Source organism: Schistocerca piceifrons, chromosome 1, assembly GCF_021461385.2.
Source record: "Schistocerca piceifrons isolate TAMUIC-IGC-003096 chromosome 1, iqSchPice1.1, whole genome shotgun sequence".
Lineage (NCBI taxonomy): Eukaryota > Metazoa > Arthropoda > Insecta > Orthoptera > Acrididae > Schistocerca > Schistocerca piceifrons.
This window is the reverse complement of record NC_060138.1, coordinates 839,360,022-839,382,288: the sequence shown is the minus strand read 5'-3', so window position 1 is coordinate 839,382,288 and position 22,267 is coordinate 839,360,022. Positions and strand designations below refer to the sequence as shown.

The 22,267-nt window shown below is 41.4% G+C and overlaps 1 protein-coding gene across 1 annotated transcript in view; it reads left to right on the top strand.

Annotated features, from left to right (window-relative positions):
* Nucleotides 1-22,062, top strand: part of LOC124775553 (zinc metalloproteinase nas-6-like) — a 104,207-nt gene extending 82,145 nt beyond the window's left edge. The window contains exons 11-14 of the mRNA XM_047250386.1: nucleotides 3,927-4,036; nucleotides 6,255-6,345; nucleotides 6,419-6,529; nucleotides 21,935-22,062. Coding sequence (XP_047106342.1) covers nucleotides 3,927-4,036; nucleotides 6,255-6,345; nucleotides 6,419-6,529; nucleotides 21,935-22,062 — 440 coding nt within the window. The remainder of the gene's footprint in view (nucleotides 1-3,926; nucleotides 4,037-6,254; nucleotides 6,346-6,418; nucleotides 6,530-21,934) is intronic.
* The last annotated feature ends 205 nt before the right edge of the window (nucleotides 22,063-22,267 follow it).

The following is a 22,267-nucleotide window of genomic DNA, read 5'->3' as shown; positions in this document are numbered from 1 at the left end:
AATTTTCGTAGGTAACTTTGAACAAGTTTTCTTACATAAAGCACCCATGAAATGCAAAATTAAATACTGTCTCAGATATGGATAATGTGCTGTGCTAGTGTGCAGGTGCAACTCGACAATTAAAAACATTCTTTCAACATTAAATACCAATATTATTCAATCATTGCACAATGAGCTATGAGGTTGTTCTATAAATTTGTCGGACTTTAATACAAACACCAACACAAAGAAACTCTTTTTTTTGTATTTATAAAAAAACAGCGACGTTATATTCGCTGCAAGCTAGCAGCACTCAGAAAATCACTAACACGTAGCTTTCCATTTCAAAGAGTATGGCCACGTGTATCTGCTCCATTATATGAAAACTGCCTTCCGAAAATAATTGTGAACAATCAGACTCATTGTGCCCTGCAATGGCTATAGCTATGACCTGACTGATAATGTTGAAAGAATCAAATTTAATGAAACCCTACACTTCTGTACGCTGCGCAACATAAACCAGTGGGTAATGACAAAAACTGGTGCTCTGTTCCAGGAGTTGTCAAACTTTCATATAGCCTTACAAAAAAGGTAAAAATCTTGCAGTTACAGTCGTGCGTATTACAAGTAACATCGCGAAGGTAATATTCAAAATATTCAAATGTAATCCAAACCTTTGAGACAAAGTGGGGTATGTATGGTCGACTGCAAGAACTGGCGAAAATTATATGTTGATCTGACAGGCAGAGCTGTTATACTTTGGTTGTCAGAATATGAGAGTAGCTGGATCCTAGGGAAAATAGATTTAACTTTCGCGAAAATATGTTTTACCAGAAAAGGGTCATATGATGTATACTGTGAGTTTCTAGACACCGTTAAGAGGTGACACTAATGGAAATACTCGAAATCAATGAAAATGTGGCACAGAATGCGAGGTTAGGTTTTTCTTCTCTGTTAAATTCTTCTTTGTAATTTGTTAATGTTATGCCTTTACTTGTAAAAACTCCGAATCTGTAAAATCTGTGTACGTCACACGCCATTTTATTCGAAATTGAGACGTTTTGTTTCACTATATTCTGGCCTAAGAAACCGAAAACCGGTTTGTGAACAAATAAATAACAGTAGCAGAACATCAAGTGTTTACAATTTCATTATGATTGTCATACTATATGAGGTACCGACGGAGATGTAATTTAATGTCCACAATAATGTTTTTATATAAGATATTAACTTCACATTGTTTGTAGTGTACAGTGACCAGGGAAATTAGCGGCCAAGGCGCCAGGCTAGTAACGAATCCAACAATAAATATTTGAGAAAACCGAGGAAAAGCTATATGAGTTGACTGGAGTTGGTAACAGTCCAAAATTTGGATAAAAGGAAAATATTTTCTTTATGTCACTTATTTTAGTAAGCAGCACTAACAAAAGTCATATTAAAGTGTATCTTACAGAGTACGGTGACATTATGATTAAGGTATTGGACTCATAGTCGGAAAGAGTAAGTTCAAATCTCCGGCCACCCTACAAGACGCAAGATTTCCGCGGCATCCCTAACTCACGTACTTGAATGCCAGAATGGTTCCTTTAAAACACTTACAGCCAATAATCCGCTCCATCGTCGTGTAATGCGACCACACGTTCCATCTTTAATTACTTAGAGATCGATAGGGCGTTAAACTCTGAATGAGTGCCCAGTGGCGCAGCCGGTGTAATCCACGGGGAAACGCCTACGTGGCGCGCCACCACACTGCCGACGTCTCCCCTTTCGCAGTTGCTCAGTCTGCTTATTCCTTTATTGAGTTCAACATGACTTTATAATGAAGTAAAAGGTGCACATTCCAGTCATTGTTTTTTCAAGCAATTCACAGCATGGAACAACACACTGTCCAAAATCGCTCTGTTTACAACAGTAACACGATACTGTTTTCACTGTTTTATTGCTGATAACTGTGGTGTTTCAATCAACAAAATATTAAACACAGAATGTACTGTTTACATTTAGTTGCGTTGGCGTACTTGGCCTCCACCTACAAGTCGAGAATAAGACAAAAACATCTCCTTACCAAGGAAATGTAGGTCTTACGACACTCTCGCTCAGCACAGTCCAATGAGAGTCTCTTCTTGATATCCTTCTCAGCACCCTTTATATTTGATTGCCCTCTAGCACAATCCCTTATTCTATTTCTTCTTCTCCTCTTTCCTATTTCCTACTTTAGCCCTTCCTCATTACTTTCAGTCGCCATAAAACCGAGTCCAGACGGAAACTGCATCCGGGGCACGTCCCCCCCCCCCCCCCCCCAGCTTCTATAATTTAGATAAGCCACTGCCCTGAATCGTTTCACTTCTTAGTCAAACGGGCCATACGCACTTTGTCACCGACTGGTTCCAATTATTATGGGAGCCTGTTGTTGAAGGTATGCTGCAGCGTAATGCGCTCTTTGCTCAGAGATATAAGACAAGCCTCCCAAACACATGACCTCTCTGCCAGTCTTCCGTAAATGATTGCAGCTGTTCATTCCATACATGTGATGGATATCGTTTGTTTTTCATAAGTGGATAGATACCTGTGAAGTGACTATAATGATGCTCAGTTAAATAAATTGTGACCTATATGAAGGCTGCGAATATAATTTTGTGGTCTGGATAGTTAGTCGTTGCACAAAAATGTCACAGGATGTGCATATGCAGAGACCAAACGAAATATAACAAAAGTTTGGTTATAAATAATATAATATAATAATATTACCTCTTGTTTCCATAAAACAGCAACTTACGAGATTTCGAATGAACTAAATCGAAACTTCCTGGCAGATTAAAACTGTGTGCCGGACCGAGACTCGACCTCGGGACCTTTGCCTTTCGCGGCAAGTGTTCTACCGGCAGAGCTACCCAAGCACGACTCACGCCCCGTCCTCACAGCTTTACTTCTGCCAGTACCTCGTCTCCTACCTTCCAAACCTTGCCCGCGAAAGGCAAAGGTCCCGAGTTCGAGTCTCGGTCCGGCACACAGTTTTAATCTGCCAGGAAGTTTCATATCAGCGCACACTCCGCTGCAGAGTGAAAATCTCATTCTGGGAACTAAATAGAATTTATCTTTCATCATTCGAAAATGAGTGCGGTATTTTTTTTTTTAATTGGAAAGATTAGTTAGGTGCTAAACTTTGTTGGGCTGTAATGTTGGGCTATAATGTTACTTATGTTGGGCTATAATGTTACTTATAATCCGTCTTGATTGCAAAATTTTTTATTCATATGACCGGTTTCGGTTCATTCAGAACCATCTTCAGATCTGATATTTCAGTTACAGGAGTAACCCGTCCAAATCCAGCAAGTTTCACATTCTGCGTCACAGTAACTCCTGTTACTGAAATATCAGATCTGAAGATGGTTCTGAATGAACCGAAACCGGTCATATGAATAAAAAATTTTGCAATCAAGACGGATTATAAGTAACATTATACAATCACTGATTGCTGCTATCCCATCAGACATTATGTCTGTTTTTGCAATATTTGATCTAGTTCAAGGATAGTGGACCCAGGAGAGATGGAACCCCTGTTATACACAGCCAGGAGTTTTTTTTTCTTTTTTTTTTTTGGCTCAGTAGGCTTCGTGGGACCATACTAGCCAAAGCTACTCGGTCGAGGAATGAGTCAGTACGTGGTATACGTACGTAACGGTGATTAGAAACTTTATAAACAATAAAAACAAGAAAGTCATAATTCATGGCGTGTGGTTTGCATATGTCACGGCAGTTAGGTAACAGTGGTTGTACTGTTTGGAGTTTTTGCTTGCGTCTTTTATAAGTGAAAAACACACTTGACAATCAACAAAATGGAATTGTATGTTTATTGCGTACCTGTGCGTCCCAGTGCTGTTCGTTGGCTTTGTGAGCGCAGAGACGTTGTTGAGATCTGCAGCGGCGGCGGTGTCCGCGTGTTGCAGGCTCGCTGTTGCACTACGACAGGCTGGCATTCTCGCGCGACGGCCGCTCGCCCACCATCGTGCCCAGGGACCCACGAGCCGCCATCGGCCAGCGGCGAGGCTTCAGCGAGGTGAGTCACGACTCGATCAGTGGTGCACGTATGGATGGTTTCAGAAGCGCATATTGCGCACTGAGAACTTATAAAACAAGAAGTGATCGAGGAAGTTGGGTCACAAGCTCAATGAACGCTTCATTTTTCGAGGCGTTCAGTTGTTGGAAGAAAAAGGGAGAGTAGTGAAATGGACGATGAGGAGTAGATGGCGACAGCAGCACTTTGGAGTGTCAGTGTCAAAGGAATATGTAATGAGTTATAGGTGTCTGAAAAAGTAATCGCTTTCCCCCTCTTTCCTTTCATCAACCGGATCGTAATTTATTTGAAATTCCCTCTCATTTCCGGTACAGAAAGGTACTATTCCTGACGATAAAAAAAGGAAACTAGAGTTTCACGTCCGATCGACTACGTGTCATTAGAGGTGGAGCACGAGCTCGGATTACGAAAGGAGGGGGAAGGAAGTCCGCCGTGCTCTTTCAAAGGACGATTTGCCTTGAGCGTTTTGGGGAAATCACGGATAAAATAAATCCAGATGACGTGACGGGGATTTGAGCCGTCGTCCTCCCGAATGGGAGTCTAGTGTTCTGAACACTGCACCACAGACCTCGACCTGACGAGAAACATTGTATCTGCTGTATTTATTCTCAGTCTGATGATGGCGATAGCTGAAACATCTGAAGTCGTACAAGATGACAACAAATTTTGAATCTGAACTGAACATCGTTAACACACATGGCGCAATATTTTGCGTAGGAGCTTCAGCTCGTTATTATGTGTACGAAAGAAATATATGGCAGCGTAGTACGAGGGGGAAACATTTACTACAGAGACTTTTGCACATGGTATAAAAGGGCAGTGCATTGGCGGAATTGTCATTTGCACTAGGTGATTCAAGTGAAAAGACTTCCGACGTGATTATGGCCGCAGAAGTGGAATTAACAGATTTTGAACGCAGAATGGTAGTTGGAACCAGACGTATGAGAAATTCTATTTCGGAAATCGTTGGGGAATTCAATATTGCGAGATTCGGAGTGTCAAGAGTGTGACGGCAGTACCAAACGTCAGGCGGTATCTCTCACCACGGATAACGCAGTGGCCGACAGCCTTCACTTAACCAGGTACAGAGACGAGGATTGTTTAGAATTGTCAGTGGTAGCAGACAAGCAAAACTGCATGAAATAAGCGGAGAAATCAATGTGGGACGTACGACGAACGTATCTTCCAGCACATTGCGGCGAAGTCTACCGTTAATGGGCTATGGCAGCAGACGTCCGATGTGAGTGCCATTGTTAACAGAACGAAATCGCCTGCAGCGCTTCTCCTGTGCTCGAGATGATATCGGTTGGACCCTAGGCAGCTGGGAAACTGTGGCCTGATCAGATCACACCCGATTTCAGAGATAGGATCTGATTGTAGGGTTCGAGGGTGGTGCAGACCCCACGAAGGAAAGGACCCAAGTTGTCAAGAAGGTACTGTACAAGCTGGGGGAGGCTGTGTGTTTATATAGATGGACTGGGTCCTCTGGTCCAATCAAACCCATCATGGACTGGAAATAGTTATGTTTGGCTACTTGGAGACCATTTGCACCCATTCATGAACTTCACGTCACCAAAAAACGATGGAATTTTTATGGATGACAACGTGTCGTGTCACCAGGCCACAATTGTTCGCATTTGGTTTGAAGAACATTCTTGACAATTCGAGCGAATGGTTTGACCATCCAAATGAATCCCACTGAACATTTACGGGACACAATAGACAGGTCAGTTCATGTGCAAAATACAGCAATCAACACTTCCGCAATTATTGACGGATACAGAGGCAGCACGGCTCAATATTTATGCAGGGGACTTGCAACGACATGTAGAGTTCATGCGAGGTCGAGTCGCTGCCCTACACCGAGAAAAGGAGGGCCGACACGATATTAAGAGGTATCCTATCACTTTTGTCGCCCCCTTTATAACGCCACTAAATATTCGGGCCCATTAAGCTATCCACGTGGTTGTTGGGATTGGTTCAGTTGTGAAGACGTCCACATCAAATAGTGAGGAATCGACCACAGCCTCTCAACTCGGAAGTTGAAGTAATACTTGGCTGTAATACTAGTAACCTAACTTTCCTTGTATTATCAGGTGTTCGTATTATTTAGTCCAGTCACTGTCAAAATAGTCCGCGACAGCATGATAAGATGTGGAGCTACCGTTGCGAGCTGGTGACGTGCGCGCACGTGTTGCAGGTGGACGTGGCCAAGATCAACCTGCTGTACGGCTGCCGCAACACACTGGTGAGGCCGCCCACGCCACCCACGCAGCCGCCCCCGCGCCCTGGTGAGTACCCTCAGTGTTTCTCGTTGCTGACGTGATGGTGAGCGCGCCCTGCAGACGCCTTCCTCTGTTCCAGCAGTCTGCACCGACAGCGACCGCTTCTGCAACTACTGGGCACGCATCGGCCAGTGCCGGCGCAGCCCCTACTGGATGCGGACACACTGCGCGCTCTCCTGCCGCTTCTGCGGTGAGTTTCCAACTTTAAGTGATCCTCTTGCCAAAAATATAAGAAGTTCTTGCAGCTTTTATCAACATTTACGTACTGTTTTAGCTCATAAGTGTGCTAATGTAATACATCCAAAAGTTACGCAAAGAGAAGTCCCCCCACCCCTTAAAATAGAATTTTATGAAAGTTATTAGAGTAAGATAAGTACTCATTATTTCGTTGTTAGGAATGTCTTGCTCGTCGCCCTCCTAGGAGATGACTTGGTCCTCAGGCTGTTTATTCTTCAATGAAAACACTATTCTTTGACAATTCTTCACATTCTGTTGCACATCTGTCTGGTCACAAAAGTAAAACGTATCATTCAAATTGTTGCACAAACGAGAACTTACTGTGAAACAATTTTCAGAAGAGAAGACGTATTACTGTCGCTCAGAGACAACAGAGAAAAATGCGAATAGCAGACAGATTGGCTCCCAACACTCGACTGGACTGATTACTACGGACTCCTCACTACAGACTGATTCCCACTGGCTACTCTCTCTTTCGCAGCACATTCAATTCTGTGCAACACAGAATTATTTTCCAGAAAGTTCTCAAAGACGTTTTATCGAAATAATGTTTTATAGCAGCATCCAGTTTTACAAACAGTAATCACCTTTAGCTTTTTATGGTTACAAAAACGTGAGAATAAAAATAATAATAATAATAATAAAATTCTCTCGGCTTCCAGCCACATAAAGTGGTTTAAAATCCACGAACTTTTGGCCCAATACTGCTCGGCCATTAGCAAGTGGTGACTGTCTTTGGTTGCGGCTACCGCCCTTAGATAGCCGCGCTGCCTTTGTTGACGTGACTGATGCTCGCTCCAGCACCATACAAGGCAATGTTTTCGTTGCCTGTCTGCCGCAACCGCATCTGTCTCCCGACGGTCGGGTCCCAGACCGTGTTTAGCTGCAGGCCACCATCTTTATTGAGTGCTTTGTCACAAATTTTTATTGAGTGCTTTGTCACAAATTTTTATGACGATCGCTTCTTTGACTACGCTGTCCCTGAAACTGCTAATACAGAGACATCAGTTATTACACGGACTAGTAGTTTCAGGGATTGCGTTATTAAAGAAGCGATCGAGATAAAAATTTGTGAGAAAGCCCTCATTAAAGACGGCGACCTGCAGCTAAACACGGCTTGGGACCCGGCCGTCTGAAGACTGAAGCGGACATGAGGGACATGCAACGAAAACTTTGCCTTATATGGCGCTGGAGTCTGTACCAGTCACTTCACATAAGGCAGCGCGGATATATAATAACGGTAGGAACAACCAAAGGCAGTCACGACTTGGAAATAGCCGGGGGGTACTTGGCCGAAAGCTCGTGGATTTTAAATCACTTTACGCGGCTGGAAGTCGAGAGAATTTTATCATTACATGTCGCCGCGAAACCATGCATGCAGAGATGATAATGACAGATATTTTACATAGCCATAAAATAGAACATACATTTCAAGATATGCCTCGTCACAGTGTTTGTTTACATTTTGTTAAACAAAAATTTTACATGGACATAAACTGTTTACGAAGAAGTTAACTGTGTTTTTTAAATATAATAGTGGTTCTTTGTCTAGTGATCAATGCATTGCTATTTGGTATTAAGTAAATTAAATTTGGAAAACAAAGTCCACGTGGTGTTTGTTATAAATGATATAAAAAAAGAAATCAAATTACATTTCTCATAGTTATAAAATCTTCTGATTATATTTTTTTAAGTTAGATCTGTAGCATGATTGTATTTGTAATGTTACACTTTCACACTGTAGTTTGCAAAAATATATATAATTTCGTAAATACTTCAGGGTATAGTGTAGTTATGTGAAGATAATGAATCCCCGTATTTTACGTTCGAAATCAGAACAAACATTGCCGTAAAGAGATGTGGAATCGCAGTTTTCGATCAGTTGAGGATGGTACGTAATCTCGGTTGCCATAGGACCCATGAATCTTCGTTATAAAGTGTACGGTATTTCCAGTGCAAGAAGGTGAGGGTGGCCTGAGTGCTTATAGACCTCACTGCAGGTCGCGATGACGATGCGAGGTGTTTGGCAGGGCAGCAGGTATGTAGAACCAAATGGACGAACGCCATAACGTCGTAGAAGCAAGGAGAACTCAATTGCACTTTTATTCATTATGAGCAGCACAGCAGCTGACGTGACATGCTGCAGTGAGAGTCCAGCAGCGCAGACTGGTCCCAGAGAGTAACGGGTGTGCTCACTCGCTAAACAGAACAGTCGTGATCCAATGAAATGCAGGGCCGTTGCAAGTTTGTCAAGCCGTTCGTCGCAAATGTAGGGTCAGCTTAGGGAGAACTCTGGCACAGAATCGAACTGAGCGACCACAGCATAGGATGGAACTTTGTGTTAGCAAAGTGCGTGAACGCGGGTAGAGGTTGTGGCTAAGTAGTAAGGGTGCGTGAACGAACCCTGGAGCTCCGGGTCGGTGCCGTGAAGCTGAAGTCAACCAGCACATAGCTCCCACCTGGAAGGCAACCATTCGGCTCCTGGCAGCATCAGGCATTGGCGCGCCCCCTAATTTCACAACTAGCGGAGTCGCCGTCTAATAGTATCAGGCTGTATGATGCAGATCGGGTCCACGACTGTCGTGGAGTATCTCTCGGTTCTGGCTGCAGACGATACTGCATAGGCCGAGAGGATGGTATTCATGATCGCTCGACCCCACTCTGATCTCACAGGACATTATTTTCGATCGCGTAGACCCCAGGAGCTGCGCAATGCCAGGAATGGTCAGGGCGCAAACCGGTCCACCACTGTGAAGGCCTGACCCTTGTGTCACCAGCGTTCCAGCCCCATCAGCAGCAACGCGGCCTCGACGTGTGGTAGCTACTCTCGATTTAGCGCCAGAGCGGAGACTCTCGAAATGTCAGTGCGGCCTCTCTCTGCAGCTTCTTCTTGCATCAGAACGTGGCAACGTCTTTCTGGTTGTTTGGCCACAGGTTACAGACGCCAATTTCAATGGAATTTGTTAGTTATGAGGTATCACAAGCATGTTTGCATAACTCCTAACTACACTGAGGTGTAGTGGGATAGCGATATGCACATATCCATATGGCGTGGGTATCGCCTACACAAGGTATAAAAGGGCAGTACATTGGAGGAGCCGTCTACTGTACTCAAGTTACTCAAATGAAGAGACTTCTGACGTGGTTACGGCCGCACTACGGGAATTAACAGACTCTGAACGCGAAATGGTAGTTAGAGCTAGACGCATGGGACATTCCATTTCGGAAACCGTTAGGGAATTCAATATTCCGAAATTCATAGCGTCGAGTGTGTGCCAAGAATACCAAATTTCAGGCATTACCTCTCACTACGAACACATTGCCGACGGTCTTTACTTAAAGACCGAGAGCAGCGGCGTTTGCATGGAGTTGTCAGTGCTAACAGACAAGCAAGTAAAATATCTACAGAAATCAATGTGGGACGTACGACGAACGTATCCGTTAAAACATTGTGGCGAAATTTGGCGTTAACAGGCTATGGTAGCAGACGACTGACACGAGTGCCTTTGTTAACTGTGTAGCATCACCTGCAGCGCCTCTCCTGGGCTAGAACCATATCGTTTGGACACTAGAAAACAGTAGCCTTGTCAGATGAATCCCAATTTCAGTTGGTAAGAGCTGGTGGTAGAGTTCGAGTGTGACGCAGACCCCACGAAGCCGTGGAGATAAGTTGAAAAAAAAAAAAAAAAAAAAAAGAATGGTTCAAAATGCTCTAAGCACTGTGGACTTAACATCTGAGGTCATCAGTCCCCTTGATTTAAAACTACTTAAACCTAACTAACCTAAGGACATCACATACATCCATGCCCGAGGCAGGATTCGTACCTGAGACCGTAGAAGCAGCGCGGTTCCGGACTGAAGCGCCTAGAACCGTTTGGTTGCAACGGCCGGCTCACTTTCTTCGTTTCTACTCTTCTCTCTATATATGTTACGCAGTTAATTCCATCATACATTCCTTCATAGCTTTTTCGTTTCACTGCAGTTCTTGTGCATTCTTGCACCTGGGTATTCGTTGTTTCTTTTCCTTCTACTCAGATAAGGCCTGCTATTTACTATTTGCAATGACTGCCTGTTTCTACTACTACAACTACTATTATTGTTATTATTATTATTATTATTATTATGAGATTGAATTACGTTACATTGTGGTCTCTTATTCTGACCTGCTTCGCTACAAGCACTTACTGAAACCATGACTCGTTTTCCCCCTTGAGTAATGTATACTCTCTTGGTGTCCTCTTCTAAACCATCCACAACCTCTGTTACCTCTACTACTACAGTCATTTAGATCCATCTCATAGCATGCGTCCCGTCGTCATGAGTTCCGTCATTCTGCTTAATATCGTATCCATAATTATCTACACCCCATATATCAGCTTTACTCACTGTCTTCAGAAAATCATCAATTTCCCTATACACGGCGGCGTATAACATTGTTGATAAGTGACAGTTTCTCCATCAGATTGTCTATCATATCGTTATTATCAAATAGTTAGTCCAAATACGTTCGCCCTACCATTACATATTTCCTGACTGCATACTGTAACGAGCTGCCTGTGTGAAACCTCTTTGCGCAACATTCACAGACCAAATTTTCTCTACGAAATCATTTGTAAGTTCTTTAAAAATTTTATATCTTCCTGGTGTGTTCGTACCTGAGTGAGCATTAACTCTCTTTAATGAAGCTCTTGCTTGTGTAGCTTATCCTTATACGACCAATATAATTTATATGAACCTGCCTCTTAGCACATTAATGAATGCTACAGCATATAAATTCCTCTCAGATCAATGTCTAAAAAAGAGGGGTCGAAATAAAATTGACACAGAAAACATCTGATACACTTTAACCAGGAAACCAAACTTACATGATGCGTCCCAGATGCAGATGATGTAAGCTCCTGTCTTGAGGTGCATGAAATATTTTCTGGGACAGGTTTATTTTACCTACTCTGTAAATTGCAAAAACGGTTTTTCCCTCACCGCTATCATTTGTAGCCTCATTGCCAACCCTTTCCACTGTACTTTCTTCTCTGAAGTACCCACATGTCCTAGCATTTCTGAGGTGATTTCTTCCAACTTTCTCTTACCAGCTATTGGTGTGCTCGAGGATCGGATGAACATAGATATCTTTAATTCCATGTTTTACTTTCTTGCGGAGAAGAAGGAGCAGAAGATAAGTGTTTAACGTCCCGTCGACAACGTGGTCATTCATTAAAGACGGTGCACGATCTCGGATTAGGGAATGTTGGGGAAGAAAATTGGCCGTGCTCTTTCAAAGAAACCATCCTGGCATTTGCCTGAAGCGATTTTTACTTTCTCGCACTTATTTGCCTAGTGTTCTAGTTCTTTATTCAAATATTCAATTTCGGTGTTACTGTTTCGCCCAACTCAGATTGCCTACTGCACAATTCCCCATTTCCTTCTCTACTATTTTGATCCATCTCTTATTTGAATTTTAATAATACCTTCTGGATCTGTTCATTCAGCAAAGAGAATTTTGCAACCTGTTGTCCAGATCTGTTTTTAAGACGTCAATGATTTCTAAATATTTCTTTTCAAGTTTTCCCATTATTCTCTTATATTTCCGTCAGACCATTTTGTCTATATTTTCTCTGTAAGATCGTTTTAAGAACTGTACCTAGCTCATTTAATTGTTGAACCATGTGAACTGACTTTCGCTTACATTGTCGTCCCATGTGAGTTGACTTTCGCTTGCATTGTCGTCCCATGTTTGACGTTTTATACTATAGATTTCATTTTTGTGTTTTCTACATTGAGAACCTGAAAGCTATTGTCTTTTTCCTTTTTGCTCCAGTTTTGATTACCAAGTCTTATGTTTTTGAGTTCAAAATTTTACTCAAATTTTTCCATAACTTTTGTAATTTTGCTTCCAGAATTGCAATTTCAGGACTTTCTAGCAGTTGTTCGTACAGCTTTAGCACAGCGCAATTATCATGTGAAATGTCAGCGATCGTATGATGCTATGACTACGTCCTGTCGCCCTATAGTAGCCACGTGTAGCGTAACTTCTATATTAAGTTGCTACCAAAAATGGCTTTTACCCGAAGTTAACGCAACGGAAGACTGACCGCGTTAATGTCAAGCTAAACTGCCTCAGTGGGAATATCACGAGCTGTTACCACCTCTTTCTTGACGGAAACATAGGACACTGCAATTCAGTGACGCATTTTTGATTCCGTTCCCACTGATAAACTAGCTACATTGTGCAATTAAATGTTGTTGTATGTGGTTGTGGCATGTACTATCGTTGTTGTGCATCACAAACAATCTATATAAAGTTATCTCCTCGCAAATATTGATACAAAACATGTAAATAAAAGAAAAATAAAAGGTAAATTAACTGAAGAGTTTTCTCAAAAACAGTGGCAAATATGCCATTTTGTCTAAAACTGACATGGTGAGACGGTGGCTGTGTACAATTAATGTAGGTTCATTCTTACAAAGCAGAAGACAGTAACCAGCCACTACTAATACTGCTATTTATTTAGGTAACTAGCACCGTTACCGGTTTCGAACTGGCAAGTTCATCATCAGACGGCTGTTCACATCATTTTTAAGATACACTTCACATTATTGTCCGTTTCCGATTTTTATTCTTGCACTGTGGCGAAGTATTTTTGGTGTGTTGGTACCCTACTGTAGAAAACAGTGTTAGAAGCGCCCTATGTGAAAATAACTAACCTTCAAACGATGAAATACAGAATAAATAAATATGTGAGGTTAAGTGGTTATGGTACTTACGTCGAAAATTACGCGCGATTTTGTTGCGAAGTTGCAGGATTGTATTTTTCGAAAATTCCAAAATATATCCAGCACTTATGTAATTTGTACATCACCATATTGTGCAATGCACCACACACTGACACCAATAAGAATTTGTCACAGTTATCACAAAGATCGCAGATTTACAAATACAACAGTGTCAGAGACGTTCTCTCTCAGAGACATCACAATATACAGATTGCTTTCATTTCACAGTACGACTGTTTTTAAAGAATAACATAACGCAATGAAAATTAAAACTCAAAGATAAACCTTACATCATGAGCATATAATATTACAGATGAAGTTGACAGATGTAATAACCGGCTTGTGTGAATGCTATTTATGTGGTATTATGTAAATACTGTGCTATATACAAGGAGCAACATAGAGGTGAGATAAAATGAATAATATGACAATAACAATTATATTGACATCTATGGTGCACTGAAATTTTGAATCTAGTATAGTAGCAGTAAAGTTTTTTTTCCAAGGAATCAAGGTAGCATTACAAGTATTTATATTACAAAGAATTCCATATTTAGTGAGCATTAATTACAAATAAACTGGGAAAATGTGATGGCCAGTTTTATGAATGTTACTTATTGTGTAAATACAATGCAATAAACAGGTGATAACATATACATGAGATACACGAATAATGTGACGGTAGTAATTATATTAATGTCGTATGGCACACCGCTTTTATTTTTAAATCAGTTTTACAGTTGCAGTAATGTGTGATTGAGAAGGCAGCCAGATTATGATGTAATACTTTATTTGCTTTATTGATTACATGTTGTTGTTAAAAGGAGTAGTGTTTATTTATGTGTTACACTGGATAATAGGTTAGTGAAGTTTGGTAGAAAGGGTGCACTGACTAGCTCCGTCTGTTCATTAAGAATATGATGAGGTGATTTGCTTTTATGTGTATATATTTCTATCTCTTCAAGCAGACTCATGAGGCTACCTTTCTCAACATGATGCAATATTTGAATGTGGTCTTCAATGCTTTTTACTCCATGTTTATTGAGAGTTGTGTGCATTGCAAATGCAGATTTTGAAGGATCGTTCAGACGTATGGCATCTAAATGTTTTTTGAATCGAATCCCAAAGTCTCTCCCAGTCTGTCCAATATAGAAGGAAGGGCAATTTTGGCATCTGAGTTTATATATACCTGATCTTTTGTATGTGGGGTTGTTATTCTTTATGCTATGAATGATTAGCTGCTGAAGTTTATGGTTTGTGTGAAAGCTTATACTTATGTTTGTGTTTTTGAAGAGATTACTTATTTTATGGGATATGCTCCCTAGAAAAGGAAGTGAGACATATTTTCTGCTGCTTTCTGCAGACTTTTGTGTTCACTGCATAGCTGTCTGGTGTGGGGCTCTGTTGTTTGCTGGACTTTTTGTGATAATTTATCAATGATGTGTGGGTTATATCCATTGTTTAGAGCTATGGCTTTGATGATATTGGTTTCTTTATGTTGTTCAACTAGTTCCAGTGGAATTTTATGCAGGCAATTGAGCATGGACTTGAAGTATGCCATCTTATCTTGGTTTGGATGGCAAGATGAGCTCTTGATGCACACATCTGTGTCTGTTTGCTTTCTGTAAATTTAAAGTGATGTTTCTCGTTTTCACTGGAAATTTTTAAATCTAGTGCTGTTATTGGATTCATGTTCAACAGTGAATTTGATGTTATTGTGCATGCTGCTCAGCTTGATTGCTAATGTGTCAATTTCTTCATTAGTGCCGTCAAAAAGAATAATTGTAGCATCTACATACCTTTTATAGTAGATGATTTTGCTGTTGATGTGACTGTTAGTTTTGAAAAATGTGTTCTAAGTGGTTTATATAAATGTCTGCTAACTTCCCAGCTCGGCTGCTACCCATTGCCAACCCATCATTATGTTTGTAAACTTTGTTATTTTTTAAATTTTTTTGTAAATTTGTAAAATTACTTCAGGTTTAGTAACAAAAACTTTACTGCTACTATAGTTGATTCAAAATTTCAGGGCACCATAGATGTCAATATAATTGTTACTGTCATATTATTCATTTTATCTCACCTCTATGTTGCTCCTTGTATATAGCACAGTATTTACATAATACCACATAAGTAGCATTCACACAAGCTGGTTACTACATCTGTCAACTTCATCTGTAATATTATATGCTCATGATGTAAGGTTTATCTTCGTGTTTTAATTTTCATTATGTTATGTTATTCTTTAAAACAGCCATACTGTGAAATCAACGCAATCTGCATATTGTGATGTCTCTGTGAGAGAACGTCTCTGACACTGTTGTATTTGTAAATCTGCAATCTTTATGATAACTGTGGCAAATTATTTTTGGTGTTGGTGTGTGTGTGTGTGTGTGTGTGTGTGTGTGTGTTTTGCGCATTGCACAATATGGTGATGTACAAATTACATAAGTGCTGGATATATTTTGGAATTTTCAAAAATACAATCCTGCAACTTCGCAACAAAATCGCGCGTAATTTTCGACGTAAGTATCATAACCACTTAACCTCACATATTTATTTACTCTTTATTTCATCGTTTGAAGGTTAGTTATTTTCACATAGGGCGCTTCTAACACTGTTTTCTACCGTAGGGCAACAACACACCAAAAAATACTTCGCCACAGTGGAAGAATAAAAATCGGAAACGGACAATAATGTAAAGTGCATCTTGAAAATCATGTGAACAGCCGTCTGATGATGAACTTGCCAGTTCGAAACCGGTAACGGCGCTATTTACCTAAGAAATAGCAGTATTAATAGTGGCTGGTTGCTGTCTTCTTCTTTGTAAAATTAACCTACATTATTAGTGGTAAATATTGTTTTTGAGAAAGTACTTCGGTTAATTTACCTTTTATTTTTATTTTACATACATGTTTTGTACCAGTGTTTACGAGGATATAATACATTTATTTGTAACGCTGGTTCAAGACGTCGATTCGGCCACGATGCAGCTATATCTCAGGAAAAACCCTCCGATGGAAAAACAAAAACACATTCATTAAAGGATTAGCGCCAGCATAAAACACTTAACTCACATGCTTGCAATCATACAACAATGAATACATTAAATGGTACTCCGAACGACTAATGGAATCTACGTAAGACCAGTATAGCGGCTTAAAAAAATCATAATTTGCAGCGCAGACTGCTAGATGCAGTAAGCATGATTCAGATGAATGTATTTGAGCCTTCAGTGTTGTACGCAAGCTTCTAATATCTGATTATTCAGATGAATACTTGGACTATGAGAACAATAATGGCTCATGTTTTTTTACTATCGTTCAGGATAAGTACACTTTTCAGACAGAGACAAAATAATTAACTACAGTCACAATTTTCTGAGATTAAGGGTGCAATAGGAAATGTTCCGGCGCTTCAGATTTCGGTAATAATCGGATCCTCACTCGCTTGTTGTCCTGAACAAATATATAACATATACGAGTCGCCCACGACGCAGCAGTATCTCAGCCAAACAAACAACCATCAGAACAATGTATTCTCCAGAAGCGGTAAGAGCACGTTATGTGTAAGATTATCATCTCGATATTTCTTGCTGATGGATGCCCTCCACTCAATAACACGCCAACGCACATTCAAGGCTAGCGCAGAACCTCGCTTTGCTGTTGAATGCATGTCTTTGTCTCACACAAAACAAACAGTAATATGAAATTACAGTGCCTTATTGCCACTCGCTAGTATAAGTGGTGTTCATGAAGATTTTTACACAAAGTTTTGCAATTTGTTTCGATATTCTCACGACAAACTAATGTACGTATCAAACAACAATTAATTACACTAATTTATAGGAGAATAATTTTATGTATTTCACGTAGTCACAAACGTGGTGAACAGATGAAAACAGTGCCTTGTCAGATATCGTACACGCGCAGATCGTAAAGGCAAGAAAACCACTATTTATAAGTGTAGCCTTAGTACTCGAATGTCAGGTTGTACTCACAGCAAACACTGCGAGTGCATCAAGTATGGCAGCACAAAAGGTGATGCACTTCATTGACTGGCGAGAAATAACAACAGAAATCCTGAAATACCTTAGTTGGCAGAAATTTTAAGGGAAACTCATAACATTTCGCAATAAACTACTTAGAAAATGCCTAGAATTGATTAGTCTGGTGGATCCCACAACTTCTCTTCGGTTCTCTACATACCACTCTCCGAGGGGCTTTGAAAATTGTCCTATCAATAGCTCATCCAAAGGAATACCAATACCTGTACACCATACCTGCAGCCGGCCGGTGTGGCCGAGTGGTTCTAGGCGTTTCAGTCTGGAACCGCGCGAGCACTACGGTCGCATGTTCGAATCCTGCCTAGGGCATGGATGTGTGTGATGTCCTTAGGTTAGTTAGGTTTAAGTAGTTCTAAGTTCTAGGGAACTGATGACCTCAGATGTTAAGTCCCGTAGTGCTCAAAGCCATTTGAGCCATCAGTCTTGCAACTACCCGACCAATAACTATAGAACAAAATCACCCGAATTCGAGGCGTCTGCATCACAATCGACAACCATCTAATTGGTCTAACTAAAACTCTAAAGCACCTTGGACTGACACTCGATGAAAAGCTATCGTGGAATCACCGTCTACAAACCACCTAAAACATAAACGATGACTGACCAAATATAGGGACTATATTCCTCTACGATCATACGTACCTACTAGATCATCATTCGGCCCAACTTCAGCTACACAGATGACGCATGGGTCTCCCCACCTGTCCCATGTTTTAGCACTTGCTTGGAATCATTGATCGTTATGCACTGCGTCTCACTTTATGTATCCATTTATCCTTCCCCACCCATGTCCTGTACCAGGTTATGAAGTTCCAACACTCTAAATAAGTGTAACATCCTCTCCAATCCTTTGCCTCATTTATATCTCCCATCAAAGAACACCCTGTTGCTGCAACTCTGCCACCGTCCCATCGACTCGACATCTCTGCATACTCTGTATCATTTCCCACGGTAGTTTCGAACGATTTCCCTTCCCAAATGATGAAATCGTTCCTATAATCTAACGATCCTGTAAACTATAACCTGCAGTATCTATTCCATTCCCGAATGAACATTTCAACCCACCCTTTCCCTGCGTAACTTTAATCCTATACGAAACGTACCAGCTCTCGACTCTTCCCAGGACTCATCGCACATCGTTTCTCATGTTACTTCCTCTCCAATCCCATTTGCATCCAAGTACCTCAGGTAGCAAATGTTTACTAGAAGCTCACAGCAACATCATCCATAGAGACCTCTACCTCAAAATTTACAACCATGCGATTCATCTACGTCGGCATATGGACGGAAGCAGACAATTTCAGGTTTTCGCACTCAGGTAGTCGAGTAATTGTGACTTATTTAGTTTCATAACCAAAAAAACGTATTTCACACACATATGTTGATCGAAATGTTGCAGCATTTTTGCAATATCGTTATGCAGAGGTGTAAAGTCTACCTGAGGAAAGAAATGTAGACGTCCTAGACAGTTTCAACGTTAAAGATATCAGTCCTTAAACTACCTTGCAAATCAGTCAGTTACATATGCATGCGAACAGGACGCTTTCCGCTGAAACGGCAAACGGTCCCTAAAACAGAATGAAGTCATATGTAAGATTTTGCAGTGTCCTCAAAACGTGTAGGAAAACATCCTTGTAATTATTTCAAGGCCACGACGAATTCTTAAAACCTCGCTATTTCTTTAACGTCAGTGAGATTTGTCAAAATGTGTCCCTTCTATAACGCAATTTTCTTTTTAAATGCACCCCCATCAAATCAGAAAGAAGTTACCTTGCAGTGGCGTACTATGGGCAGGATGCCGTCAAGTCCGTTTAGAATGCGAAGCCTGCAATCTATTCAGAATGTTCTAATTTTCGTCACTGCGTGCCTTTTTCCTTCGTAAATTCAACAACAGCGAGTTTTAAATCTGATCTGACTGAATACTTTTGCAGCTTCTTTCCGCCAGTTCGTCATTATGGGTAACTGCATCATCTGCGATAATTCTGAAATTGCTATTAATATTGTCCGCAATGTCAATAATAAGGAACATGAACTGCAAGGGTCCAACTACATTTTCCAGGGGTATAACCGAAGTTACCTCTACATCTGCCGATGAGTCTCCACCCATGATAAGTTCCTGTGTCCTACCTACCAAAAATCTTCAAGCCAATCACAAATTTCGCATAATAACCCATGTGGTTGTACTTTTGATAATAAGCGAAGGTGTGGTAATGAGTTAAGTGCTTTTCGAAAATCGAGAAATTATGATCCAAGGATTTCCGGATGTAATGTGTCGGACCTTGTGACCTAGCGGTCCGGCACGGTAGCTCAGTGCATTCGGACAGAGGGTTGGCGCTCCCTGTAATAAAAAAAAAAGTATGAGTGCAGTCTTTAACGATGGAGTTGAAGGGGTGTCTTGTGACGTCTACCTCTACCAAGTGATGCGAAAAATGACGAACAAGGTAAAGGAAAAAAAGGAGTAAAGGGCTTGACTGTAAACTAAGCGGTCGCGGGATCGAATCTCGGTTGGACCTAAGATTTTTCAGTCTGCCTTTTAATCTAGCACTCACCTCTCAAGTACTTGAGAAGACGCCAGAAACGGCACGTCGTTCTGATTCTACGTTGAGCTGTAGGTCCCCTCTCCGCGGTTGGATAACTGGAGTTTCTTAGGGACACGCAAGTCGCCGTAGTGGCGAAACTTCTAAAGAAACAGACACTATTACATAACAGATGTGAAACAAGAGACAGCGCTATAGATAGAAAAATACTAAATGAAAATCGTTTGGCTGTCAAGAGAATAATGGACGAAATCTTGAATGACTACCATAGCCGAATGTTGTCGAAAGGTCTTTCACACACACAGTTCGGCTGTACTCTTGCCCTACCTCTCGTCACTGACACACATCTTCAGTGTGTGAGTTTATTTGACCATGTGACAAGACAACTGGCAAGGCTGAAATAATGCAAACACATTTATTGCGTAACATAACAGCCACTGGGCCTTATAGCCCAAAAAATATTGAAAGAAACCTTGAATGGCTTTCATCGTCAAGTGTTGCGTGCTGTTGGTCATGTTAAATATCATTTACTAAGAGAAATGTTCTATTTAGTCCTTAAAATCAATGCACATTTAAATGCAGTATACACAACTAAGTATTCCAGGGGTAATCTTACATACATCGAACTCTAGCGCCTCCGGTCGTATGGCGATCCCCTCTAGTTTACTATGCAGCTTACGGACTTCAGTGTTCTGCTCTTGCGGCTAAAATTTTCATGTACTCGTATATTTGGACATCCAGGTGATGTTAGGCATTTCGTTAATCTGTTCTTCTGATTTCCTGGGTTTCCATTATAAACAGGTATCTTATTATATGATGTTCAGTCACAGTTCTGATTTGTTCCTTATTGGTAAGCTGTGTTAAATACATCGTAGCTAAAGATATAGGAATAATTAGGAGATTTGCATTTGTAGGGTATAATAGCTAAATTAATTTTGGGTATACAATAAGTGAAGGAAGCCTGGAATGTGGAGGGGATAAGGGTTCGCCTATAGTACAATACACTTCAGGGTTGATCGTTACACCATGAGGGTGAACATCAAACGGAGTAACCCCTTCAGAGTCCCAGAAGACCATCGCCATTATTTTACCGACAGAGGTTGCGGCTTTGAATCTTTTTCTGGAGCAGAGGTGATTGGCGCCTCTCCATGTGTTGCTGTTTTGTTTCCAGTTCGGAGTGATGAACGCATGTTTCATCGCTTGTGTTCATGTTCGACGAAAAATAGTCACCATAAGCGTCGTAATGCGCGAGCAATTCCGCGCAGATGGTGCTGCGTTGCTCTTTACGATCTACTGTTAGATGTCGAGGAATCCAGATGGTACACGCCTCTGTGTACCCCAACTGGTGGGCGAGTGTGTCAGGTCTACCAACAGAAATGTCCAGTTGAACAGCGACGTGTTTTGTTGGGATCCATCGATCACCTCGACTGAGAGTGTCCGCACGTTTCAAAATTGCAGGAATCACAGTTCTGTGTGGCTAGTCGGCACGCGGGACACCTGATAGGTTTGCGATGATAACAAACGCCTCGCTTAACGACTCACTGTGCTTTTGTTCAACGCCAGCTCTCCCTAGTCATTCTGCAAACGCCTATGAATATCTGCGATGCTGTGGTTTTCCGCCGAAAGAAACTCAGTGATAGCTCTCTGCTTGAAACGCAGCTCCGTTACAGACGTCATTATGATGGCTACGTTTAGCACCGCTAACTGTTGGAACTTCATGAAAAAATAGGGGCTGAAGTGGGAGTATGCCACCATGTCCCATATCAAATTCCGCACTTTTTCAATCGAAACTGGCAGAGAAACCTCGTATAAAGAATAGCAGAAATTATGCTAGTAACTTTCCGTCCTTATTAAATGGAAGTTGTTGGGCGTTTTTATGATTTTGGTGACTAAACAAACTGTTGAGTGACATCTGCAGCTGCGGCTCGTAAGAGACGCTGTCGAGTCATGTCGTGTTGCAGTGTCGAGTCGTGTCGTGTTGCAGGCGTGGCGTCGGACCGGGCGTGCGTCGACGAGAACGAGCACTGCGAGCGGTGGGCGCGGCTGGGCGAGTGCGCGACCTCCGCAGACTACATGGCCGCCTTCTGCCCCGCCGCCTGCGGCACCTGCTAGCTCCCGCCGCTCTGTACATAGCCAGCTGCCGCGCTACTACTGCAAAAATAAATTATTGTTAACAAATTGGTAAAAATTGTATCTGATCTCCTGCTTTCCTCTCCAGTCCAACAGCTACGTCACTCAGGTGTCCATATGAGTCGAGTGAATGACTGTATGACCGAGATTACAGATTATACATTTGTGGCGCAGGGTTTTAGTGGGT